The 25,358-nt window shown below is 45.8% G+C and overlaps 1 protein-coding gene across 2 annotated transcripts in view; it reads right to left on the minus strand.

Annotated features, from left to right (window-relative positions):
• Nucleotides 1–1,737: 1,737 nt before the first annotated feature.
• Nucleotides 1,738–25,358, minus strand: part of LOC144608333 (multivesicular body subunit 12B-like) — a 221,417-nt gene continuing 197,796 nt past the window's right edge. For both annotated transcript variants that reach the window (XM_078425994.1, XM_078425993.1), the window contains exon 10: nt 1,738–4,179. In XM_078425994.1, coding sequence (XP_078282120.1) covers nt 4,093–4,179 — 87 coding nt within the window. In that variant the 3' untranslated portion in view covers nt 1,738–4,092. The remainder of the gene's footprint in view (nt 4,180–25,358) is intronic.

The following is a 25,358-nucleotide window of genomic DNA, read 5'->3' on the forward strand; positions in this document are numbered from 1 at the left end:
ATTCTATTACTGTAACACTGCTCAAGAAAATGCAAATTGGATTCTGAGTTCTTTCTTTGTTTCTTCAAAAAATAGGATTCTCTGTCATTTGTTAAGGTGCCCAAGGATCTATGTGTTGAACTACAACAATATTAAGGAATCTCCAGGTGAAATATAACCATCTGCTTCAATTGCAATGTTGTCAGATCACAAACTTCTCTCAAAATTCAGAAAGTTGAGACTTTTAGTGCCACAGTGGGAGAGAAAGGGCAGAATAAGGAAGGCGGGTGGGATGTGTAGGAAGGATCTACAGACGCTGGTTTACACCGAAGATAGACACAAAATGCTGGAGTAACTCAGCGGGTCAGGCAGCATCTCTGGGTCCATGTTCTCCAGAGATGCTGCCTGACCCGCTGAGTTACTCCAGCATTTTTGTGGCTAAGGCAGATGGTATTCTTGCCTTTATCGGTCTGGGCATTGAGTGTAAGAGTCAGGAAGTTGTGTTGCAGTTTTATAAGACCTTGGATACGCCGCGTTTGGAGTATTGCGCACAGTTCTGGTCGTCGCATTACAGGAAGGAATGCAAAGCTTCAGAGAGTGTGCAGAAGAGGTTGACCAGAATGCTGCCTGGATTAGAATTAGCATTAAAGGAGTGGTTGGATTGCTTTCTCTGTAGAATTGGAGGGTGAGGGAGACCTCGTAGAAGTATATAAAATGATGAGAGGAATCAATAGGGTAGACAGTCAGAACCTTATCCTCAGGATGGAAATGTCAAAGGGCATAGCTTTAAGGGCAAAGTTTAAAGGAGATATGTGCGGCAGTTTTTCTTTTTACACAGAGTGTTACGCAGGTGACTGGAACGTGCTGCCGGGGGGGTGGTGGTGGAGGCAGATATATTAGTACCTTTTAAGATGCTTTCAGATAGGCTCATGGATGTGAAGGGAATGGAAGCTAATGGATTATGTGCAGGAAGAGGAGATTGCTTTAAGTTGGTGTCATGTCCAGCACAGACATAGTGGGCCGAATGGCTTGTTCCTATGCTGTGCTGTTCTCTGTTCTATCTGCTGCTTTGCTGTGGTACTGAAGAGTATCTGATAGACACGCTGGACTTAAATGACTCAATAAACCTGGCCTCTTTCTACTTATACAGGTGGTTACCCAAGAACAGGGGATTCACTTCTCACGTTTGGCCAACGTTCTTTAGTCAGCAAAGAAAATCTGGTAAATAGGTCAACCAACCCATTTTCTCCAGAGATACTGCATAACCCGCTGAGTTACTCCAGCTTTTTGTGCCCATCTCTGGTAAACAGGGCATCCATTTCATTTTTTTGAAGTCACAACAATTGCAAACCAACAGGTGCTTATAGGGTTGTTGGAATGTTGAGTATTTACAGATACAGCATGCATGGACTCAGGCCCTTTGGCCCACAGAGTGCATGCTGACCACTGATCACCCACTCACACAAGTTCTATGTTATCCCACTTTCTTATCTTCTTCCTATTAATTTAGGGCATTTTACAGAGGGCCAATTAATCCACAAACTCCCACGTCTTTGGGATGTGGGAGGAAACGCACGCGGTCACAGAGAGAAGGTGCAAACTCCACAAAGGGAACTCCCGAGGTCAGGATCGAACCCGGGTCTCTGACGCTGTGAGGCAGAGGCTCTACCAGCTGTCCACCGTGTGAGATGGTTTACGAACAAATTATTTAAAAAAATAGAATTGCGAGAGAAAACAAGAATCCAGTTAAAATGGATATTTTATTTAACAAGTTACATTAATACAGGTGCAATAAACCAAATTATAAACCTTCCTTCATGGGCACAAGAAACAGGTTTACGATAAATACAGTAAGATTTTATTTCTAAGTATTTTAGAACAGTGGTTTAAATCTCCAACATAATTAAAAATGGAACAACTATACAGTAAGTTAAAAGTTTTCCAATTTTTGCCAAAAGATTTGTAATACTCGGGTGGAAGTTCTACGTTTTAAATGACTAATGTTATCATGTTTTACTTACAACAAAATATAAATGAGTGAAGTGAAGATAGCTGGCCACACTTAGCCCTGCTTCAGCAAAGGCTCATTCTCAAGTACCAGACGACCTTTATATCATTAACCTCCACTACGTATTTAAATGCCGTCAACATGAATAGAACATGACTCGCATTTCTTAAATCAAGACAGAAATCATGACAGAATCTCGACAGAATCGATGGGGGTAAAAAAACAAAAACGATTCCACTTTCTTATACTAAAGAGTTACACACGCATCTCATGCAGTATTTGATAACCAACTCTTCCGAGGCTTTGAAAGCTCAAGTGACCCATGTCGAGTCGGAACACTTGTTTTACGCCACGGGTTTTGAGGTACTAAGCTAAGACATGTTTTCCCACATACAGGACAGGCATGCAATTCTACAACACTGACGATTATTCAGTCCATCTCACAAGCCCTAGCCGACAGTCGGCAGCATTTGTTTTGCACTGGAAATGATAAAGTCGGGGGGGGGGGGGGGGGGGGGGGAACAAAAGGAAAATGTCCATGCGCAACTGTTGCGCGTGAGGTGTATGAGCCAGCCAGTGTGCGCTTGCTTGGCCCCTCAGCTACATCCACTGAAACGCTGCAGTCTGGAGTCTGGTGCACGCTCAGGACTGAATGCTGACTGTATCTGGGATGGGATACACAGCCTTAGAGGAGGCAGCAGTGATCCGCAAACGGGCCGCCACCATTAAATAATAGCTGACACTTAAGAAGCCTTTACAGTGTTGCACAAGGTATACACGGCGTTCGTCCAGCATCACAGACATGTTGGGGACAATGAGAATTAGGAGTTTTGAAAAGCAAAACAAAAAAAAACAAAAACAAATCCACGTTAAAAAGAGCCCAAAAACTATCTTTAAACAAAAAATCGCAGTGCAAAGCAAATCAGTGCATTTGACAAACCAAAACATTTCACTCAGAACACAACCACAGAATCATACCTTACGCAAGTGTAGAAAGATTGCAGGCAAGTAAATCATTAAGATAGCACAAACGCCTCATGTCGGGAAAGAATCAATAAGGAAGGCTGTTTTAATTTGCAATCTAATTGACTACGACATAACTAATACTGTTTTTTTTTCTTCCAAAAACATCATTTTTAAAAAGTGTGGTAAAAGAATTTACAGGCTGGAAGGTTTTGCTGGCGGTACTGAGAAGCTCAACAGAAAAGCTTCACAATGAGATGAAAACTGGGGGTGGGAAAAAAAGGGAAGAAATTAATTTGAACATGACATTAATTTGAACCCCTTGAAATTGTGTCCCATTCCGATTTTCCGTTAACAAGCTGTTTAACTCCAAGAGAGAGGAGTAAAGAAAAAAAAAATCGGGGAATTTTTCAGGGGAAGAAACAATAAAAGAGATGATGATTAAAGAAGGCTGCACAAATGAAGTTGTTTTAGAATGTGTACAAAAGTAATTCAGCACATCGCAAGATGACTAAAACCAGCGAGTCTCCAGTTCCCTGTTCCCCGACTGGTATGAGCAAATATTTTATGACTTTGCTACATTATGAATTAAATACCATTACATATTACCCTGGGACAAAAGTCTGGATTGCTAGTAAATAAAAGTAGCTATATCATGATATTTCCAAACTTAATTTTATTTCCTTAATTTAAAAAAAATGCTCCTAATTCTGTATAATGTCTTTAAAGAAATGGCTAATTATATGTTAAACATTGCTTAGTTTGTGAGAATGACCATCCCAGAGGGATTGCTGAAGTGTGCAAAATTATCCTGATGAATGGGAGATAGAAGAAATAAAGTATGGCTCATAAAAGCAAAAACATCCAGCCTTTGCTTAATAATCGTTTACATTGTTTAATCGTGTCCAAGGCCCAAAGATCTGCAATTAAAAGATCACATTGAACATTATATTTACAAAAACTCCATGTACAAAAGGTTAAGTTGTAGGTAGATTGCTGATAGTTAGAAACACTGTCTGTTTTAGCCAGAATATGGCTTCTATTTCAGTAGAAGGTAAAGAAAAGCAAAATCCTCCAAAAGCACAGCTTGATCCAGTAGTTCTCTGTCCCTTAATTTACAAGAGGCCCATTGAGATCAGTCTTCAGGACATCAGCGACTGCTGACATTTAGCGGGGCTCGGAGGAAGGCGGGCAGCAGCACTCTGTTCCGTTCTGAAGCTGTAGTCATACTGTGAAAGGAAGACACAACATGAATACCGTGGATTCAATGCTTCTTTAAGGTCACGCACGCACGCACAGCACAGCGAAGTTCTTTTGCGCAACCCACAAATGCACAGTCGCCATATTCTGACAGCGTTTACAAAGGAAAAAGTCCAAAGACAAGTTTCGTTTAGATGTGACACAAAATGCTGGAGTAACTCAGCGGGACAGGCAGCATCTCTGGGTGACGTTTCGGGTGGAGATCCCTTCTTCAGGTCACAGGGATAACGTGTAAACTCCACAAAGACAGCACCCGAGGTCAGAATCACACCCGGGTCTCTGGCGATGTGAGCTATAGGCACTGTGCTGCCCTGGTTGGTTTAGTTTAGTTTATTGTCACGTGTACAGCAAAAAGCTTTCATTTCGTGCTAACCAGTCAGTGGAAAGACCAGACATGATTACAATTAAGCCATCCACAATGTATAGATACATAATAAAGGGAATAACGTTTAGTGCAAGATAAAGTGCAATAAAGTCCGATTAAAGATAGTCCGAGGGTCTCCGGTGAGGTAGAGAGTAGCTGAGGACTGCTCTCTAGTTGTTGAAAGATGGTTCAGTTGTCTGGTCCACATGCTGGAGGTACTGTAGCACCCTGTATTGCACAATACGTACATTCATTGGCAAAACCAGTCTGAAGAAGGGTCCCAACCCGATACATCGCCTATCCATGTCACCTGGAAATCCTGCTTGACCCTCAGAGTTACCAGCAATTTCCGTCCTTTCTTTCCCCCCAAGGAAAATTATGTTGCGATGATATTATCAGTAAATTTGTTTCAGTTTATTCATAATTTTCAGATTTGCTGCTGCATTAATTATGAGACAGACCAAATGGTACTCGATTTATTCACAAAATGCTGGAGTAACTCAGCAGGTCAGGCAGCATCTCGGGAGAGAAGGAATGGGTGACGTTTCGGGTCGAGACCCTTCTTTAGACTGCAGTTATTTTCTTATACAGATGGTACTAGAAATGCTTACATTGAGCTGTGCTTTGTGTGATCGTTTGGCTTATTATAATTTTAAATAGGAAAGATAAACTGGGACAGTATTTGCTATCACACGTCCATTAGGGTTTAATTTTAGAGATATAGCATGGAAACAGGCTCTTCGGCACACCGAAGGTAGACACAAAATGCTGGAGTAACTCAGCGGGACAGGTAGCATCTCTGGAGAAAAGGAATATGTGATGTTTCGGGTCGAGACCCTTCTTCAGACTAACAGTCTAACCACCGAGTCCACACTGATCATCGATCACCCGCTCACACTAGTTCTATGTTATTCCACTTTCACATCCTCCCCCTATACATTGGGGCAATTTTACAGAGGGCCAATTAACCTACAAACCCGCACGTCATTGGGGTGTGGGTGGAAACCGCCGCGGTCACAGGGAGAAGGTGCAGACGCCACCCGAGGTCAGGATCGAACCTGGGTCTCTGGCGCTGAGAGGTCGGGCACTGCGCTGCCCTGGTTAGAAGCATGGATTGGCCTTTATGGCCAAGTTACGAATCTACACTTCTAACAACTTTGAACTTGAATGGTAAGAGGATGGCGCTGGGAATGTGGCGAATCTGGTTCTCACACGTGGGCACGATTGTGTTTATGTACAGTAAGACTTTTACTGAACTGTGCGCAAACAAAGGAATTTCACTGCACCTACGTACATGTGACAATAACGTACCACTGAACTCATGAAGTTTTAGCTTGACCATGATAACGTGGTGAAGCTGTAGCATTTCATGGCGGGTTGATTCTCAGCACAAGGAGGTAATGCACTGAGAGCGAAATGCAGCACAGGGCTTTTGGCAGGCGGGACTATTGCAATCAGAAGTGATTTGGGGAAAAGAGACCGCAAAGGTTTAATATTCAGATATGGGGCTGGATTGGGGGGGGGTGGCGAAAGTCAGTGACTTTACAGCAGGACATCGCAAAGAAGAATGCTTCACTTTAGGGCGATTTTAAGATGACCTGGTTTCTTGCCCATACAAGAATCTCCACTCTGGTCTCCGCGCACACACACAGTCCTTTGATGGTACACTGCCGACGACAGAGGAGGGTGATGCACCCAATGAATGGGTTCAAGGGTCCAATTATTCTTTGTTTTTTAAATACGTAAGAGTCAACGGTAAACGCAAGTTAAAAGGGACGAGTAGTAGAATCTGAGGTTAGAATGTCAGAGCTGTAATAGTTTAGTTTAGGTCAGAGATATAGCATGGAAACAGGCCCTTCGACCCACCGAGTCCACGCCTACCAGTGATTGCCACACACGAGTTCTACCCTCCACAGTAGGGACAATTTACAAAAAGCCAATAAACCGGCAAATCTTTGGGTTGTGGGAGGAAACCTGAGCACCCGGAGAAAACCCACGTGGGTCACGGGGAGAAAGTACAAACTACGTACAGACAGCACCGGTTGTCAGGATCGATCCTGGGTCTCAGCCGCTGTAGGGCAGCAACTCTACTGCTGCGCCACTGTGCAGACATGGGATTTGTGCCAGAAGAATGGCAGTAATTAACAGATGAGAAAAGCTTTGCTCCACCGAATAATTGATTTAAATAGATGGTTCCTTTGTTTTATCAAACAAATTGTTACTTGACTAGACAGCTTAGATTGAAGGTATTTATTCACAAAATGCTGGAGTAACTCAGCAGATCAGGCAGCATCTCAGGAGAAGGAATGGGCGACATTTCGGGTCGAGACCCTTCTTCAGACTGATGTCAGGGGGGCGGGACAAAGGAAGGATATAGGTGGAGAGAGGAAGACAGTGGGAGATCTGGGAAGGGGGAGGGGAAGAGAGGGACAGAGGAACTATCTAAAGTTAGAGAAGTCAATGTTCATACCGCTGGGCTGCAAGCTGCCCAGGCGAAATATGAGGTGCTGTTCCTCCAATTTCCGGTGGGCCTCACTATGGCACTGGAGGCCCATGAAAGAAAGGTCAGACTGGGAATGGGAGGGGGAGTTGAAGTGCTCGGCCACCGGGAGATCAGATTGAAGTTAGACAGCTCAGATTTGTGCATTCTGCGAGTTTTGTAAAGTCAGGTAAGGCCGTTAAATATCACAGGGCTAGTCAGCAGACCACAAGGCGAGGGGAGGGGTAGCTGGCCCAGCTATTGAACACAATGCACAATACTCACCTTTTCTGGTTAAGGTAAATATACCCATGCGGCATCCAAAGATCAAATACCTCATCAACATGGCAAAGTGACGGTTAGGGGTATATTATTAATACATAGAGTCATAGTGTCATAAAATCACACAGTGTGGAAACAGGCAGTTCGGCCCAACTTGCCCACACCAACCAGCTAGTCCCACCTGCCTGTGTTTGGCCCTCTAAAGCTCTCCTATGCGTGTCCCCGTCTATAAAAAACCTGCCTGCGTTTTTATGCCTATATTAATTATATTTATGAATTATTAATTTAGTTCAGTTTATTGTCACGTTTACTGAGGTACAGTGAAAAGCGTTTGTTCCGTGCTAACCAGTCAGCGGAAAGACAATACATGATTACAATCCAGTCATGCGCAGTTTACAGATACATGATAAAGGGAATATCGTTTGGTGAAATGTATAAAGTCCGATTAAAGATAGTCCGAGGGTCTCCAACGAGGTAGATGGTAGCTCAGGACCGCTCTCTGGTTGTTGATGGGATTATTAAATGCCATTGATTAGTAAATATTAATAATCGTTAATAACAGCATGAAACTTTGGGGGGAAGGATTCAAGAGTCAAGTTAAGTCAAGAGAGTGTTCAATTGTCATATGTACCGAAAATAGAACAATGAAATTCTTACTTGTGCCAGATAATGAGGCAATATTCATAGATAACACAATAAAAATCAATAAATTAAAAAAAAACATCAGTGTAAAGCAAAAGGCTGAAGTCCCTCGTGGAATTAAGGCAGTTTGTAGTTGGAAGTTTAGTTGCGGTTTGTGGTGTTTAATAGCCTGATGGTTGTTGGGAAGAAGCTGCTCTTGAAATTGGTGGTGACAGTTTCCAGACAGTTACCTCGTGCCCGATGGCAGGAATGAAATGAGAGCGTTTGGCCAGTGTGGATGAAGACAGACAACTTCAGGGGCACAGCTTTGAGCACCACGATTCACACTCTCAGGAAGCTGCCTTTCAATTTGGTTCAGACCGGAGGGACAAGCTCCTGGAGTGTACAGCAGAAACGCAAGCCACCTTATTCTCCCGCCTAAAAACGCTGTCCGAGCATCCCCTCCACACACGCTGCCTGACCCGCTGAGTTCCTCCAGCACTTTGTAGTTCCAGCATCTGCAATTCCTTGCCTTTCTGCTCTGATTATCAGTCGGGGTGGGGGAAACCACGAGAAAAGTGGTGATCATTTTTGAGTAATTTCAGTTTTGAGACGTGAAGGTGTTACACACATGTACTTAGGTGTTTCAGTGAGTGCAGGGTGGTGTAGTGCAATGGCTTTGTTCGAGGGCACTTGCCCTGGTATGGGACTAGTGGACCATTAGGTTGAAGAACATTTCTTGCAACTATTGAACGCACACAGAGAGAAATATTCTCCTCTCCCGTCATTACACACCAGAAGACCACGGGCGGTCAAAATTTGTTTCTCACACACTAAAGGCGTGAACATTTAAAGAAAGTTCTTTAAATGGGCGGCACGGTGGTGCAGCGGTAGAGTTGCTGCCTTACAGCGCCCGAGACCCGGGTGCTATCTGTACAGAGTTTGTACGTTCTCCCCGTGACCTGTGTGGGTTTTCTACGGGTGCTCTGGTTTCCTCCCACACTCCAAAGACGTACAGGTTTGCAGGTTCGACCCGAAACGTCACCCATTCCTTCTCTCCCGAGATGCTGCCTGACCTGCTGAGTTACTCCAGCATTTTGTGAATAAATACCTTCGATTTGTACCAGCATCTGCAGTTATTTTCTTATATTGCAGGTTAATTAGTTTGGTGAAACTGTAAATTGTCCCTTGTACGTGTAGGGTAGTGCTAGTGTACGGGGTGATCGCTGGTCGGCGCGGTCGCGGTGGGCCGAAGGGCCTGTGTGCTAGTGCTAGTGTACGGGGTGATCGCTGGTCGGCGCGGTCGTGATGGGCCGAAGGGCCTGTGTGCTAGTGTACGGGGTGATCGCTGGTCGGCGCGGTCGCGGTGGGCCGAAGGGCCAGTTTCCTGCGCTGCATCTCTAAACTCAACTGAAATAAAACTGAAGTGATTGGAGGGAAATGATGAAACGTGTCCTCTCACCCAGAGGGTGGGTCGGGTCTGCCATTTACTGCCTGATCGGGTGATAAAACCAGGAACATTTAAAACAGGGAGATAAAAGCACATTTTAAATGTTTCTGGTTTTATGTGAACTTGAAATGTCGGGGCCCCCAGGGCTGTGGGCCTAGTGCTGGAAGGTGCAATTAGGCCAGGCCACTCTTTATTGACAACCACAGATGAGATGAGTCAAACAGCCAGCAGCTGCAACCTACATCTTCAAAGTTGCTTGTACAGCAATCAAACATCCTTCACCACAACATTACACAAAAAAGAGCTTGTAAAGACCGGGCTCAAGATGGTACAGATAAAGTAACAGTAAGGTGATTTCTAGATGCTCCAAATGGATTGTTTTTTTCTGGAAGTCAGAGGTTGAAGGGAGAGACATGATAGAAATATATAAAACTACTAGACCAAGTGGACCCGTTGGGCCCAAACCTCTCCTGCATTGGTGCAGCACCCTCTCCTCCCACCCTCCCCCTTATTCCCCTCCCCCTCCCATTCCCCTCCCCCTCCCATTCCCCTCCCCCTCCCTTATCCTCCCTCCCTTCACCGCCTCCCTCCCCCCTCTCCCCTTCCCCTCACCCCCACCATCCTCCTCAACCCCCTTATCCTCCCTCCTCCCCCCCTCTTCACCCCACTCCCTCCCTCCCTAGGAGATAGATTTAAACTTTAAAATCCTCCTTCCTCCCCTCCTTTTAAATTAAAAAATGTGAATAACTTTAAAAATATAACACCGATTTCAATAAAACTACTTGCATTATCACTAAAGTGACAATGGTGAGTAAGGTGGACCTAAAATTGTCGCGCTATCGTGTGCCGTTTTGGCTGAGGTTCAGACACAAACAAGATAACAAACGAAGATTTTAGTATATAGATGAGAGGCAGAGATAGGATAGACAGTCAGAACCTTTCACGCCAGGGAGTAAATGTCAAAGACTGGAGGACATGGATTTAGGGGGAGTGGGGGAAGAGTTTAAAGTTGTGCAGGTACACTCCAAGGTATTTGGATAGGCACATGTTTATGCGGGGAATGGTGGGATATGGATCAAATGCAGGCAGGGAAGATGTTTAACTCGGCATCATGTTTGGTTCAGACGTTGTGAGCCTGAGGGCATGTTCCTGCACTGTACTGTTCAATGTTCATTATAAATGCAACACAAATGCAGGTGTCAGAGACCCAAAGGAACAAACATGTTATTAGGACGCCCACATCTCACAAGAACACCTCTCCACCAAGGCTTCTGTATCTAGCTCACCATTGTGCATGTTTTTCAGTTACGCTGCCTATCAACACATTAATGTGGCGAAGGATGTGGATGGCACAGCGAGAGAGCTGGATTCACAACAGGTCACAAGGTGCTGGAGTAACTCAGCAGATCAGGCAGCATCTCGGGAGAACATGGACAGGTGACGTTTCAGGATGGGTGCCCTTCTTCGGACTGATCAGATTGAAGAAGGGTTCTGACTTGAAACGTCACCTATCCATGTTCTCCAACTTTGTGACCTTTTGTGTATGAACCAGCATCTGCCGTTCCTACATAGAGAATTCACAATCGATTTGAAAAATGTATGATTATACTGTAATATTCAAATGTTTTTAATTCTTTGCATTACAGCGCCAGAGACCAGGATTCAATCCTGACTAAGGATGCTCTCTGTACGAAGTTTGCACGTCCTGCCTGTGACCATGTGGGTTTTCTCCGGGTGCTCCGGTTTCCTCCCACACTCCAAAGACGTGCAGGTTTGTAGGTTAATTGGCCTCTGTAAATTGTCCCTCGTGTGTAGGAGAGAACTAGAGTACCAGCGAACTGGTGATCGCTGGTCGGCAAGGACTCGGTGGGCAGAAGGGCCTGTTTCCGCAACATCTCTCAAGGACATGGAGATAAGATTAAAGCAGGAAAAATGAAGAGGAGGTAGGTGAAAGACCAAAAGAAAACTTTAAACTTTTATATTCAATTGTTCTTATCAATTTCCTGTACATAAAAGTACCCGTCTCATCATTTTATAGCAACACCACAAACAAAACCAGATGCTGCTGGGCACAGATAGAAATGTGCTGGTGCAAAAGTGCCGATGGGTTTATAAAGTGGGCAGAAGGTGCCATCTGGTGGTGGAAGCAAGAAGAGCAGCCGCCCTCTGTCATTTGCAGGTATTTAAACAAGAACCAGACAGTTTCAGTCAGTCTTGAAATTGCATCTTCAACATCTGAGTCATAGAGTCAGAGTCATACAGCGTGGAAACAGGCCCTTCAGCCCAACTTGCCCACGCTGACCAACATGGGTTCTCTCCGGAACCATTTCAATCTTTTAAATAGAGCTATAATTATTCCTTACATTTCAATGCAAAGAATGAAATCCAGTTGAATACAGTAGGAATGCAATCCTGTCATGACACAGGTAAATATTACAGGGGAATCGTGTATTTTTCAACTAGACTGCGAATTCTCAATGTAGGAACGGCAGATGCTGGTTAATACACAAAAGGACACAAAGTTGGAGAACATGGATAGGTGACGTTTCAAGTCAGGACCCTTCTTCAATTTAAGCCGGCTCTGTCCCTTCTTGTACAAGGCCTCAGCGTTCCTGGACCAGTCCAGTTTACTGTCCAGGTACACTCCAAGGTATTTGTACTCCCTGGTAAACTGCACATCCACACCATTAATGGAGTCAGGGAGACAGGGTCCCTCTCCTCCTAAAGGCCACCACTAACTCCTTAGTCTTGTCGGTGTTGAGCTGCAGGTGATTCAGCCCACACCACTCAACAAAGCCGTCCACCCTAGGAGTCAACTGCATTCTATAATTTAAAATATTTCACCATACAAGGCCTCCAAATCATGATTTAGTTTTTAAAATCCTCAATATTTTGCATTGCCGAAATGAATTCCAATCATCAATATGTTCCTAAATCATGGCGGCACGGTGGCGCAGCGGTAGAGTTGCTGCCTTACAGCGAATGCAGCGCCAGAGACTCAGATTCGATCCTGACAACGGGCGCCGTCTGTACGGAGTTTGTACGTTCTCCCTGTGACCTGCGTGAGTTTTCTCCGAGATCTTCGGTTTCCTCCCACACTCCAAAGACGTACAGGTATGTAGGTTAATTGACTGGGTAAATGTAAAAATTGTCCCTAGTGTGTGTAGGATAGTGTTAATGTGCGGGGATCGCTGGGCGGCGCGGACCCGGTGGGCCGAAGGGCCTGTTTCCACGCTGTATCTCTAAATCTAAAAAAAAAAATCTAAAATCAAACTTCTTGACTAATTCTAAATTAATTCACCCCTTGTTGACGAATGCAATTTTTTCAAAAGTTGCAGAAAGACGCGATTCTATTTTTTAAATAAGCTATTTACAAAGTTGGACTGACCAACACATGGCCAGTCTTAGTTTAGTTTACAGCTTGGAAACAGGCCCTTTGACCCACCGAGTCCGTGCCGACCAGCGATCCCCGTACACTACCACTGTCTTACATACACACTAGGGACAATTTACAATTTTACTGAAGCCAATTAACCTACAAACTTGTACGTCTTTGGAGTGTGGGAGGAAACTGGAGCGCCCGGAGAAAACCCACGCAGGTCACGGGGAGAACGTACAAACTCCGTTCAGACAGCGCCCGTAGTCAGGATCGAAGCCGAGTCTATGGTGCTGTGAGGCAGCAACTCTACCACCACCCACTGGGCCTTTCACTGCTTTCTGTCTTCCCACTTTAGTTATATTCTTCCTGTGGCAAAGGCAGTCATAAAGCTCTTGTTCAGGCTCAATTCAGGCAGGCAGTACACCAGTTTACTTGGTGTAGATCAAGCAGGCACACATTTCTGGGTAGTGCAATACCAATGGCAACGGTGGAGGGGGCACTTCTGTGTCTGACCAGAGACACAGGGCTGCACAAAGTCCATACCCACATAACACCCAATTCTGCCTGTGCTACACAAGCATGAACCCTGTGCTCAACACCAGTTAGAGTTAAGACACCACAGTAGCTTGTTGCTCCCCTCACTGTGTATGGGAGCACTCTGTTGACAATGGGAGGCCTGTCAAGGGCTTATCAAGTGCCTGTCTAAGTCATGAAGTCATACAGCACGGAAACAGACGCACTGGCACAACTTGCCCTTGCTGACCAAGATGCCCCATTTACACTAGTCCCACCTTCCCACATATCCCTCCAAACCTTTCCTTTCCATGTTCCTATCCCAGTGTCCCAGGTTCTCGACCCGAAACGTCACCTATTCCCTTTCTCCTGAGATGCTGCCTGACCCGCTGAGTTACTCCAGCATTTTGTGTCCATCTTCGGTGTAAACCAGCATCTGCAGTTCCTTCTTACACCCAGCTTCTTTTAAATGTTGCTATTGTACCTGCCTCAACTACCTTCTCTGGCAGCTCGTCCCATCTACCCACCACCCTCTGTGTGAAAACGTTGCCCCTTGGGTTCCTATTAAATCGCATTCCCTCTCACCTTAAACATCTGTCCTCTGGTTGTCCATTCCCCTACCTGGTGGGCGCATGGTGGCGTAGCAGTAGAGTTGCTGCCTTACAGTGTCAGAGACCCGGGTTCCATCCTGACTACGGGGGCTGTCTTTTATCCAAAGACTGTGCATTCACCTATGTATTTCCCTCACGTCTACAGTGTGCACGCCTAACGCAGAGGGGAATCTGCCCAGCAGCAGCTTGCTGAGATACTCCTTCCATGGTAGCCTGAATTGTGACACTGATGGGAACATTCAACTCAGGAAGCATCAGAGTACAGCACAGCATAGAGTACACACAGACAGACAGGCCCTCCGGCCCACAATGTATGTGCTGGACATGATGCCAAGACCATCACTTACCAACCTGCACATATAACAGCGATACCCTTTTAAGATGGCAATAGCACAGACTGCAAGGCATTGCTTTAAAGTGAGAGGGGCAAAGCTAAACGGAATGGGTCATGCAAGATTTTGTTTACACAGAGGGTGGTGAGTGCCGAGAATTCGTTGCTGGACTTTTGATAGATACAAAAAGCTGGAGTAACTCAGCGGGACAGGCAGCATCTCTGGAGAGAAGGAATGGGTGACATTTCGGGACAGGCACATGGACAGGCACATGGATATGCATATCCATAATTCCCTGCATACCCACGTGTCTCTCCAAAAGTCTCTTGAATGCCACTATTGATATTTCCACCCTGAGGTAAAGTTTCTGTCTTTCTACCCTGCCACCGATCACCCATTCACACTAGTTCTACGTAACTCCATTTTCTCATCCACTCCCCACACACTAGGGGCAATTTACAGCGGGCCGATTAACCTACAAACCCGCACGTCTTTGGGATGGGGGAGGAAACCGGAGCACCTGGAGGAAACCCACGCGGTCACAGTGAGAACGTGCAAACTCCACACAGCCAGCATCCGAGGTCAGGATCGAACCCGGGTCTCTGGCGCTGTGAGGCAGCTGCTGTACCCACTGCGCCACTGTGCTGCCCGCTATGACTTTACATTTAACATGAGGAAACACTTAGCAGGTATCTGGTGAATCTGGGATTCTTTGCCACAGACGGCTGTGGAGGCCAAGTCAATCGATATTTCCAAGTTGGAGATTGATAGATTCATGATTAGTACGGGTGTCAGGTGTTTTAGGGAGAAGCAGGAGAGAGGAAAGATAGATCAGGCGGAGTAGACTTGATGGGCCAAATGGCCTACTTCTGCTCCTAGAACTTATGTAACTTTATGTAACCTCAGAGTCTTACAGCGTGGAAACAGGCCCTTCTGCCCAACTTGCCCACACTGGCCAACATGTCCCATCTACACTAGTCCCACCTGCCTGCGATTGGCCCATATCCCTCGAGACCTGTTCTAACCATGTACCTGTCTAAATGTTTCTTAAACCTTGCGATACTACCTGCCTCAACTACCTCCTCCTCCGGCAGCTGGTTCCATACACCAACTAACCTTTGTGTGAAAAGGTTACGTAGCTGTGGAGAGTGAAACCGAGTTTATTTTTCAGGTTGATGACCTTTCATCAGAAGGGAAAATGTCAGACAAACAATGAATGTTAAACAAGTGCAGAGAGAGTTAATGGGAAGGGGAGGAGGGGTGAACCAAAGGGAAGGTGTGTGATGGTGTAGGGTGAAAGGAGATGGGGAACGGATGTCGAAAGTGGAAGGCTCGTGTGTTAGGTCAAAACCGTGACCAACAGCCACAGCCTAAAATGCCTGGTCTTTTACGCAGAGAAGGGGAGTCAAGAACCAGAGGACTTAGATTTAAAGTGAGAGGGGAAAGATTTAATGGGAACCTGAGGGGCAATTTCTTCTGCACAGAGACTTGAGGGGGTATATGGACGTGTGTTACCAAGGAACAGGTTCCAGGATCTGACCAGTAGAACAGAAAAAGGCTCATTCGTCTGTTTAGTTGCAAATCAGTTTTATTGGCGAGAGAGGACAAAAACTATACTTATCTCGGTGTGCGCGGGGCCCAGTTTCACAGCAGCACACCTCTCTCTCTCTCTCTCGAAGGTATTTATTCACAAAATGCTGGAGTAACTCAGCAGGTCAGGCAGCATCTCAGGAGAGAAGGAATGGGTGACGTTTCGGGTCGAGACCCTTCTTCAGTCCTCTGCCATTCTGAAGAAGGGTCTCGACCCGAAACGTCACCCATTCCTTCTCTCCTGAGATGCTGCCTGACCTGCTGAGTTACTCCAGCAATATGTGAATAAATACCTACGATTTGTACCAGCATCTGCAGTTATTTTCTTACTCTCTCTCTCTCTCTCTCTCTCCCTAGCTCCGTCCGCGGTGCTGATCGTGTCTCAGCCCGTAAGTGAACCCCTCTCGTACATAAACTTGAACTAGCTTCTGGCTTTCTGGCGCCTGCCTTTATACAGGTAAGAAATCAGCTGTTGAAATGACCGAGCGCCGGTAAGTCCTGGCCAATAGCACTGCTCCCACATTCAAACTATAATCTCAATGGTGGGGGACTGCATCGCAGCACGCCCCCCTCCCCCCCCCCCGCTTGGGAACAAAGCGCTATCAGCCGCAGACTGGCGCGTAAAGCATTACACAGCACGACAGACTTGTTGCGTGAAGTAGTACGCACAGCGCTGTGCTGCCAGATTGGCGCGCAAAGGTATAAACAGAGCGCTGTCGGCTTAACGAGGGGAATTTAAACAAAGAGCTGTCGGCTGTACCGCTATGGGTTCTACATGTAGTGCTCCCGGCCGCAGCGCCATGGGTCACAGACTGTTTGGGAAGATTCTTGTGTAACAGCGTGTTGCTATAACAATATTTAAAAGTCATTTGGGAGTTTACATGGTTAAGAGCGTTATGGGGCTAACGCGTACCAAAACAAAGTGACAAACTTTGACTGCGTGCTGGTTATTCAAATCATACTGTAGATGAGTACAATCAAGCCATAGACACACAAACATACATATATGTGTATGTGTGTATATACACATACACACATATGTACACACACACATGCATATAGATAAAAAATACAAACATATAAATTCATACACAAACATATAAGTACATATATATATATATACACATACATATATATTGCTTGTGTATGTGTATATACACACACAATAAAGTCAAACTCCAGTACAATAACTAGAGCAAAGGGGATGATACAGAGTGCAGAATATAGTTCTCTGCATCAATTCCATTGTCCAAGTCCAATGCCCGCAATGGGCTCGAGGACAATTGAATGGTATCCTAGCTTATGGATGGACCGTTCAGAAACCTAACAACAGAGGGGAAGAAGCTCTTCTCGAGTAGGTGGTGCGTGCTTTCAAGCTTCTGTAGCTTGTGGCTCACAGGAGCAGAGGGGAGGAGGAATGAGCAGGGGGTAGGGAGAGGATGGGGGAGGGAGAGGATGGGGGAGGGGGGGATGGGGAAGGGGGTGAGGGGAGAAGTGGGGAGGGGGAAGGGAAGATAAGGGGCGTTGAGGGGGGATGGAGTGAGGGGGGAGGGGAAGAGGGAGGGGGAGGAGGGGGGGCAGGGAGGGGATGGGGAGGGGGGGAGGGATGGAGAAGGGGGAGAAGAGGGGAGGGGGAGGGGGAGAAGAGGGGAAGGGGAGGGAGGAGAGGGTGCTGCACCAATGCAGCAGGGGTTTGGGCCCAATGAGTCCAATTGGTCTCGTACTCAATAAATGTTGAAGTAGTGTCTCTACAGGTGCCTTGGTAGGAAGCCCATGAGATGGGCATTGGAAAAAAAATTCCATCAAAGACAATGAGGCTGGAAGTCTAAATGTTCAGGAACAAAAAGCTGCATAACGGAAACCCTACCCCAATCTGACCCCGCAATCTGGATCCACAACCCAGCGATATGAATAATGATTTCTCTCATTTCAAGTAATCCTTGCATTCCCCTTCTCTCCATCCCACCCCCAACCTAGTCGTCTTGCTAGCTTCACTGTTCACCTCCCTTCTTTATCATCTCTTTCACAACCGACAGTGGACCCTTGTGGGGCTCACCTTTCCTGCCTTTCATTGGTGCCGCCTCCGATTTCTCCTGTTCCTTTTCATACCTCTAGATTCCCTCTCCCCTCATTCTCAGCCTGAAATGGTGCAGCGGTAGAGTTGCTACCTTACAGCGCGAGAGACCCAGGTTCGATCCTGACCATTGGTGCTGTCTGTACGGAGTTTGTACGTTCTCCCCATGACCGCGTGGCTTTTTTTCCTGGTACTCAGGTTTTCTCCCACAGTCCAAAGATGTACAGGTTTGGTAAATTGGTTAATTGGTTTGGTAAAAATGATAAATTGACCCTTGTGTGTGTAGGATAGTGTTAGTGTGCGCGGATCGCTGGTCGGTGCGGACTCGGTGTGACGAAAGGCCTGTTTCCACACTGTATCTCTAAAGTAAACTAATATAAACTTAGGGTCTCGACCCAAAACGTCACCTCTTCATTTTCTCCAGAGATGCTGCCTGACCTGCTGAGTCACTCCAACACATTGTGACTATTCTCAAGGATTGAGAATGGGTGGGCAGGATAGGCAATACAGAAAGGGGTCTTCTGCAGAACGGAAGTCGATCTTTGTCAATTACTCCACTTGTACAGGACCCAAAGCGCAGAGAAGGATACATTACTTTGACCAGCCGGCTAGATTAACTGGAATAAAAGGCCACGTTGCTATTGTCTCTGCATATTTTTAAATGATTCAAGTCAAGAGAGTTGAATTACCACATGTACAGCAACAGAACCATTAAATTCTTGCTTGCTGCAGCTTTACAGGTGCATTCATGTAACACACACAAACAAATATACAGTAATCAACAATACAATAAATTAATCATTAGTAATACTAGGTAACCCGGGTGTAATAGTGCAAAACGGAAGCCCATAGTGCAACTAAAACAAAATCCAGAATATGATTTGTCCCACCCCCTCCCCTGACATCAGTCTGAAGAAGAGTCTCGACCCGAAACGTCACCCATTCCTTCTCTCCAGAGATGCTGCCTGACCCGCTGAGTTACTCCAGCACATTGTGCCTACCACCCAAGAGCAATGTGTCAGAAAAAGAGTTTGCTGAAACCTTTTTAACTGTTTATAAATTATATTGGATATCTACATTTTTTTAAAAAGTTTAACAAATTGAAATATTCTTTCAATTAGTTTTGACAGTGGGCCAAAGGGCCTGCTTCCTTGCTGTAGCTCTAAACAAAACTAATACAACAGGCATAAAAAGTACAATGGGCAACACGGATAAGTTCAATTTGATCAGTACAACCAACCGAATATAACTTCAGTTCTTTTGGTTATTCATCTGTCAATTAGTGTGCCAAAAAATATCGTTTTTGAAATGACAAATGGCCCAACAGAGGATGTACTTCCTGCGGCAGCTGAGGAAACACAATCTGCCACGGGCAATGATGGTCCAATTCTATACTGCTATCGTAGAGTCCGTCCTCACCTTCTCCATCATGGTATGTTTGGCTCGGCCACCAAGCACGACATCCGGAGGCTGCAACGCATCGTTCGATCAGCTGAGAAGATTGTCGGCTGCAACCTTCCCCCCCCATTGACGAACTGTACACTGCAAGGGCCAGGAAGCGAGCGGGCAAGATCATCTCTGACCCCTCTCACCCTGGCCACAAACTCTTTGAATCACTTCCCTCTGGAAGGCGACTTCCGAACTGCATAAAAACAGCTTTTTTCCGCATGTGGTAGCTCTACTCAATAACCAAAAGACTGTACTCTATTTTTGCTCTGGTTTATTTCATTCACATGTTTAAACCGTAATGTTGTATTCTTAATGTTTTAATGTTTTATGCTTTATTCGTAATTGTTTACTGTATGTTTGTGTTGTTACTTGCGAGCGGAGCACCAAGGCACATTCCTTGTATGTGCACATACTTGGCCAATAAACATTGATTGATTGATTGATTGATTCATTCATTCATACCAGAATCTCAGGTTTGAATGAAATCAAGCAGGTTCTGGTAAAGTTTCACATCTGCGGGCAAATATACAAATGCTACAACGTTACAATATTAAATTGAAATAATCAAAAGTGATTTAAATTATTAACTAGAATGAAACATCAGAGACATTAATTAGTTGGTTTAGTTTAGGTTAGTTTAATTTGGAGATATGGCATGGAAACTGGCCTTTCGGCCCACCGGGTCCATGCTAACCATCAATCAACCGGTCACACGAGTGCAATGTTATCCCCCATTCTCATCCATTCCCTACACACTAGGAGACATTTAGAGGCCAATTAACCTACAGACCTGCATCTTTGTGATGCGAGAGAAAAACAGAGCACCTGGAGGAAGCACACGCAGTCACAGGGAGAACATGCAAACTCCACCACAGACAGCACCCGAGGTTAGGATTGAACCTGGTTCTCTGACGCTCTGAGGCAGCAACTCGACCAGTTGAGAGTTATCATATCAGTGGACAACAGCGGTTACAATGACAAGGCCAGCAGCATAATCAAGGACCAGTCTCACCCCGGTCAGGCAAGAGGTACACCCTCTCCCATCAGGCAAGAGGTACAGAAGTGTGAAAACGCACACCTCCAGATTCAGGGACAGTTTCTTCCCCGCTGTTATCAGGCAACTGAACCATCCTATCACCAACTAGAGATGGTCCTGAGCTACCATCTACCTCAATGGAGACCCTTGGACTGATTTTAATTGGACTTCACTGGACGTTATCTTGCACTAAATGTTATTCCCTCTGTTATCATGATAGTCTTTCCGCTGACAGGATAGCACTCAACGAAAAGCTTTTCAATGAGATTGGGAGTGTGATCTCCATTTGTACTTAGAAACATAGAAAAATAGGTGCAGGAGTAAGCCATTCGGCCCTTGGAGCCAGCACCGCCATTCGATATGACCATGGCTGATCATCCACAATCAGTACCCCGTTCCTGCTTTCCCCCGTATCCCTTGACTTATTTAACCCCAAGAGCTAGATCTAACTCTCTCTTGAAAACATCCAGTGAATTGGCCTCCACTGCCTTCTGTGGCAGAGAATTCCACAGATTCACAACTCCTTGGGTGAAGAAGTGTTTCCTCATCTCAGTCTTTATTCTTAAACTGTGACCTCTGGTTTTGGATTCCCCCAACATCGGGAACATTTTTCCTGCATCTGGCCTCACCAGAGCCCTGTACAACTGCAGTAGGACCTCCTTGCTCCTAAACTCGAATCCTCTCACAATGAAGGCCAACATGCCATTAGCTTTCTTCACTGCCTGCTGTACCTGCACGCTTACTTTCAGTGACTGATGTACAAGCACACCCAGGTCTCGTTGCACCTCCTCTTTTCCTAATCTGGCACCATTCAGAAAATAATCTGCCTTCCTGTTCTTGCCACCAAAGTGGATAACCTCACATTTATCCACATTATACTGCATCTGCCATGCATCTGCCCACTCACCCAACCTGTCCAAGTCACCCTGCAGCCTCATAGCATCCTCCTCACAGCTCACACTTCCACCCAGCTTTGTGTCATCCGCAAACTTTGAGATGTCACATTTAATTGCCTCGTCCAAATCGTTAATATATATTGTAAATAACTGGGGTCCCGGCACTAAGCCTTGAGTCACCCCACTAGTCACTGCCTGCCATTCAGAAAAGGACCCATTAATTCCTACTCTTTGATTCCTGTCTGCCAACTAGTTCTCTATCCATGTCAATACCCTACCCCCAATAACATGTTCTCTAATTTTGCACACTAATCTCTTGTGTGGGACTTTGTCAAAGGCTTTTTGAAAGTCCAGATACACCACATCCACTGGGTCTCCCTTATCCATTTTACTTGTTACATCCTCAAAAAATTCCAGAAGATTAGTCAAGCATGATTTCCCCTTCATAAATCCATGCTGACTTTGACCGGTCCTGTCACTGCTTTCCAAATGCGCTGCTATAACATCTTTAATAATCGACTCAAGCATCTTCCCCACTACCGATGTAAGGCTAACTGCTCCATAATTCCCCGTTTTCTCTCTCCCTCCTTTCTTAAAAAGCGGGGTTACATTGGATCAGTTCCTGTGGACTGGAAGGTAGCCAGAGTCGAGAGAACATTGAAAAATGATCACCAGTGCATCCATGATTTCAAGGGCCATCTCCTTGAGTACTCTGGGATGCAGACCATCAGGCCCTGGGGATTTGTCTGCCTTCAGACCCAACAGTTAACTAACATCATTTCCTGACTAATGTTGATTCCGTTCAGTTCCTCCCTCCCACTAGATCCTAAGTCCCCTAGTATTTATGGGAGATTGTTTGTGTCTTCCTTAGTGAAGACAGAACCAAAGTACTCGTTTAACTGTTCTGCCATTTCTTTGTTTCCCATTATAAATTCACCTGTCTCTGATTGTAAGGGACCTGCATTTGTCTTCATTAATCTTTTCCTTTTTACATATCTATAGAAGCTTTTAGAGTCCGTTTTTATATTCCCCGCAAGCTTTCTTTCATGCTCTTTATTCCCCCCTCTTAGTTAACCCCTTTGCTCTCCTCTGTTGCGTTCTAAATTTCACCCAATCCTCTGGTTTGCTGCTTTCTCTGGCCAATTTATATGCCTCTTCCTTGGATTTAACCCTGTCCTTGATTTCCCTCGTTAGCCACGGTTGAGCCACCTTCCCCGTTTTATTTTTTCACAAGACAGGGATGAACAATGTTTGGAGTTCACCCGTGCGGTCTTTAAATCTTTGCCATTCCATCTCCACCATCAACCCTTTAAGTCTAATTTGCCCCCCTCTAACTCGAGTTCTCTAACTCGGTCCCTGAGGAGCTGCATCTGGACACAGTTGTCACAGGTGTAGTGGTCAGTGACACCAGCAGTGCCCCTGACTTCCCACATCCTGCAGCAAACGCGCTGCAGCAATATTCCTGCCGTCGCCTCAATGTCTAAATATTTAGATTAAACTAATCACACAACCAAATAAATGCAGCCTCCTTGCCAAAGACTTGAGCTGAAGACTTGCACTTTACCTCCCAAGGCACCGCCTCAACAAGGCCGCTCCTCTACACCTGCACTTAATTTTATCTAATCAAGACAACTATCCACTCAACTAATGAGGATGTCTCAGACAATCCACTCCCTCGCTAGTCTGGCTGCTGCCCCTCTGTGGCCTTCAAGGTAATTACTTACTGTACCAGGGAAGAGGTGCCAGCAGTGGAAATAATTTTGGAAATAATGAGGTTTACACTCACTCAGAAGGTGGTGCATATATGGAACAAGCTGCCAGACAAAGTGGCTCAGGCACGTACAATAACAACATTTAAAAGACGTTTGGACAGGTAAATGGATAGGAAAGGTTTAGATGGGTATGGGCCATCCATGGACTAATGGGACTCGTGGAGTTGGGCATCCTGGTCGGCATTGACTAATTGGGTTGAAGGGCCGCGTGTGGAAAGATGAGAATAAATTCCTTCTTTCAGATGGTCATGCGTCTTTGGAATTCTCATTTTGGAGATCTCATGCCTTAAAGACTGCTGTCTAGTGACCATCATGAAGCTTTGACAGGCTGGTTATGGAACGCATTCAATTCAGTCTACCAAGCAACCTTGACCCACTACAGTTCACCGACCACCATAACAGGTTCATGGCTGATGCCATCTCCCTGATCCTACACTCATCCCTGTAACACCTGAATAAGAGAGATACTTACATCAGATTTCTATTCATGGACTACAGCTCTGCTTTTAACACCATTATTCCATCTGAGCTCATCACCGAACATGTGGAACCCCCTCCCCAGGTACCTTCCCCTGCAACCGCAGAAGATGCAACACCTGTCGCTATACCTCCTCCCTCGACTCTGTCCAGGGACCCCGACAGTTCTGTCAGGTTAGGCAGAGGTTCATTTGCACCTCCTCCAACCTCATCTACGGTATCCATTGTTCAGGATGTGGACTCATGCACTGGCGAGACCAAACACAGACTGGGTGATCGTTTCGCGGAACACCTTCGCTCAGCCCGCCTGAACCTACCTGATCTCCTGGTTGCTAAACACTTTAATTCTCCTTCCCATTCCCATTCTGTCCTCGGTCTCCTCCATTGTCAGAGTGAGGCTAAACGCAAATTGGAGGAACAGCATCTCATATTTTGCTTGGGCAGCTTACAGACCAGTGGTATGAATATTGATTTCTCTCACTTCAGGTAACCCCGGCGTTCCCTCTCTCTATCCCTCCCCCACCCAAATCGCACTAGGTTCTACCCAACAAACAGCTAACAATGGCCTGTTTCCTTTATTATCATATCTTTTATTCAATGTTCTTTATCTCTCTACATCATCGTCTATATCTCTCGATTTCCTTATCCGTAACCAGTCTGAAGAAGGGTCTCGACCCGAAACATCACCCATTCCTTCTCTCCAGGGATGCTGCCTGTCCCGCCGAGTTACTCCAGCTTTTTGTGTCTATCAGTGGAACTTGGGAGTCAGTGCTCGTCTCTGCAACTGGATCCTTGACTTCCTGACCAACAGACCACAATCAGTGAGCAAGGGGGGCAAATCATCCCCCACGATAATCCTCGACACTGGTAACCCTTCCGCAAGGAATCGTTCTCAGGCCCTTCGCTACATTTTATACACCCGTGACTGTGCTGCCAAGTACAAATCCAACTCAATCTACAGATCCGTGAGCAACACCACCGTTGTGGAGCTGGATATCAAGTAAAGAAGAGATGGAGTACCAGAAGGAGATTTGAGAACCTCGCCACCTGGTATCAGGACAACAACCTTTCTCTCAATGTCAGCAAGAGAAAGGAGAGAGTGATCGGCTTCAGGAAGCGAAGCGGTACACATACTGCACATCGACGGTGCCGAAGTAGAGATGGTCGAAAGCTTTAAGTTCCTGGAGTAAATATCACCAGCAACTTGTCTGAGACCACCCATATTGGAGCAATGGGCAAGAATGCACAGCCAAGCTCCTACTTCCTTATAAGGCTTCGGAAGTTTGGCATGTCTCCAACAACTCTCACCAACTTCTACAGATGCGCATTTTATCGGGATGCATCACAGCATGGTTTGGGAACAGCTCCATCCAAGACAGCAAGAAATTGCAGAGAATTGTTGACACAGCCCAGACCATCAAACAAACCAACCTCCCTTCCACAGACTCCATCTACACTTCACGCTGCCTCGGCACGGCCACCAGCATAGTCAAGGACGAGTCTCACCCCAGTCTTCCATCAGGCAAGAGGCACAAAAGTGTGAAAAAGCACACTTCCATATTCTGGGACAGTTTCTTCCCAGCTGTTATCAGGCAACTGAACCATCCTAACAACGACGAGAGAGTGGTCCTGACCTCCCAACAACCTCACTGGAGACTCTCTGACTATCTTTAAACGGACGACACTGGACTTTATCCTGCACTCAACGTTATTCCCTTTATCATCTCTCTGGCTCGATTGTAATCATGTACAGTCTTACCGCTGACTGGTTATCATGCAACAAAAGCTTTTCACACTGTACCCCCGGTACATGTGACAATAAA

This window comes from Rhinoraja longicauda, chromosome 31 (assembly GCF_053455715.1).
Source record: "Rhinoraja longicauda isolate Sanriku21f chromosome 31, sRhiLon1.1, whole genome shotgun sequence".
In the NCBI taxonomy this organism is placed as follows: Eukaryota; Metazoa; Chordata; class Chondrichthyes; order Rajiformes; family Arhynchobatidae; genus Rhinoraja; species Rhinoraja longicauda.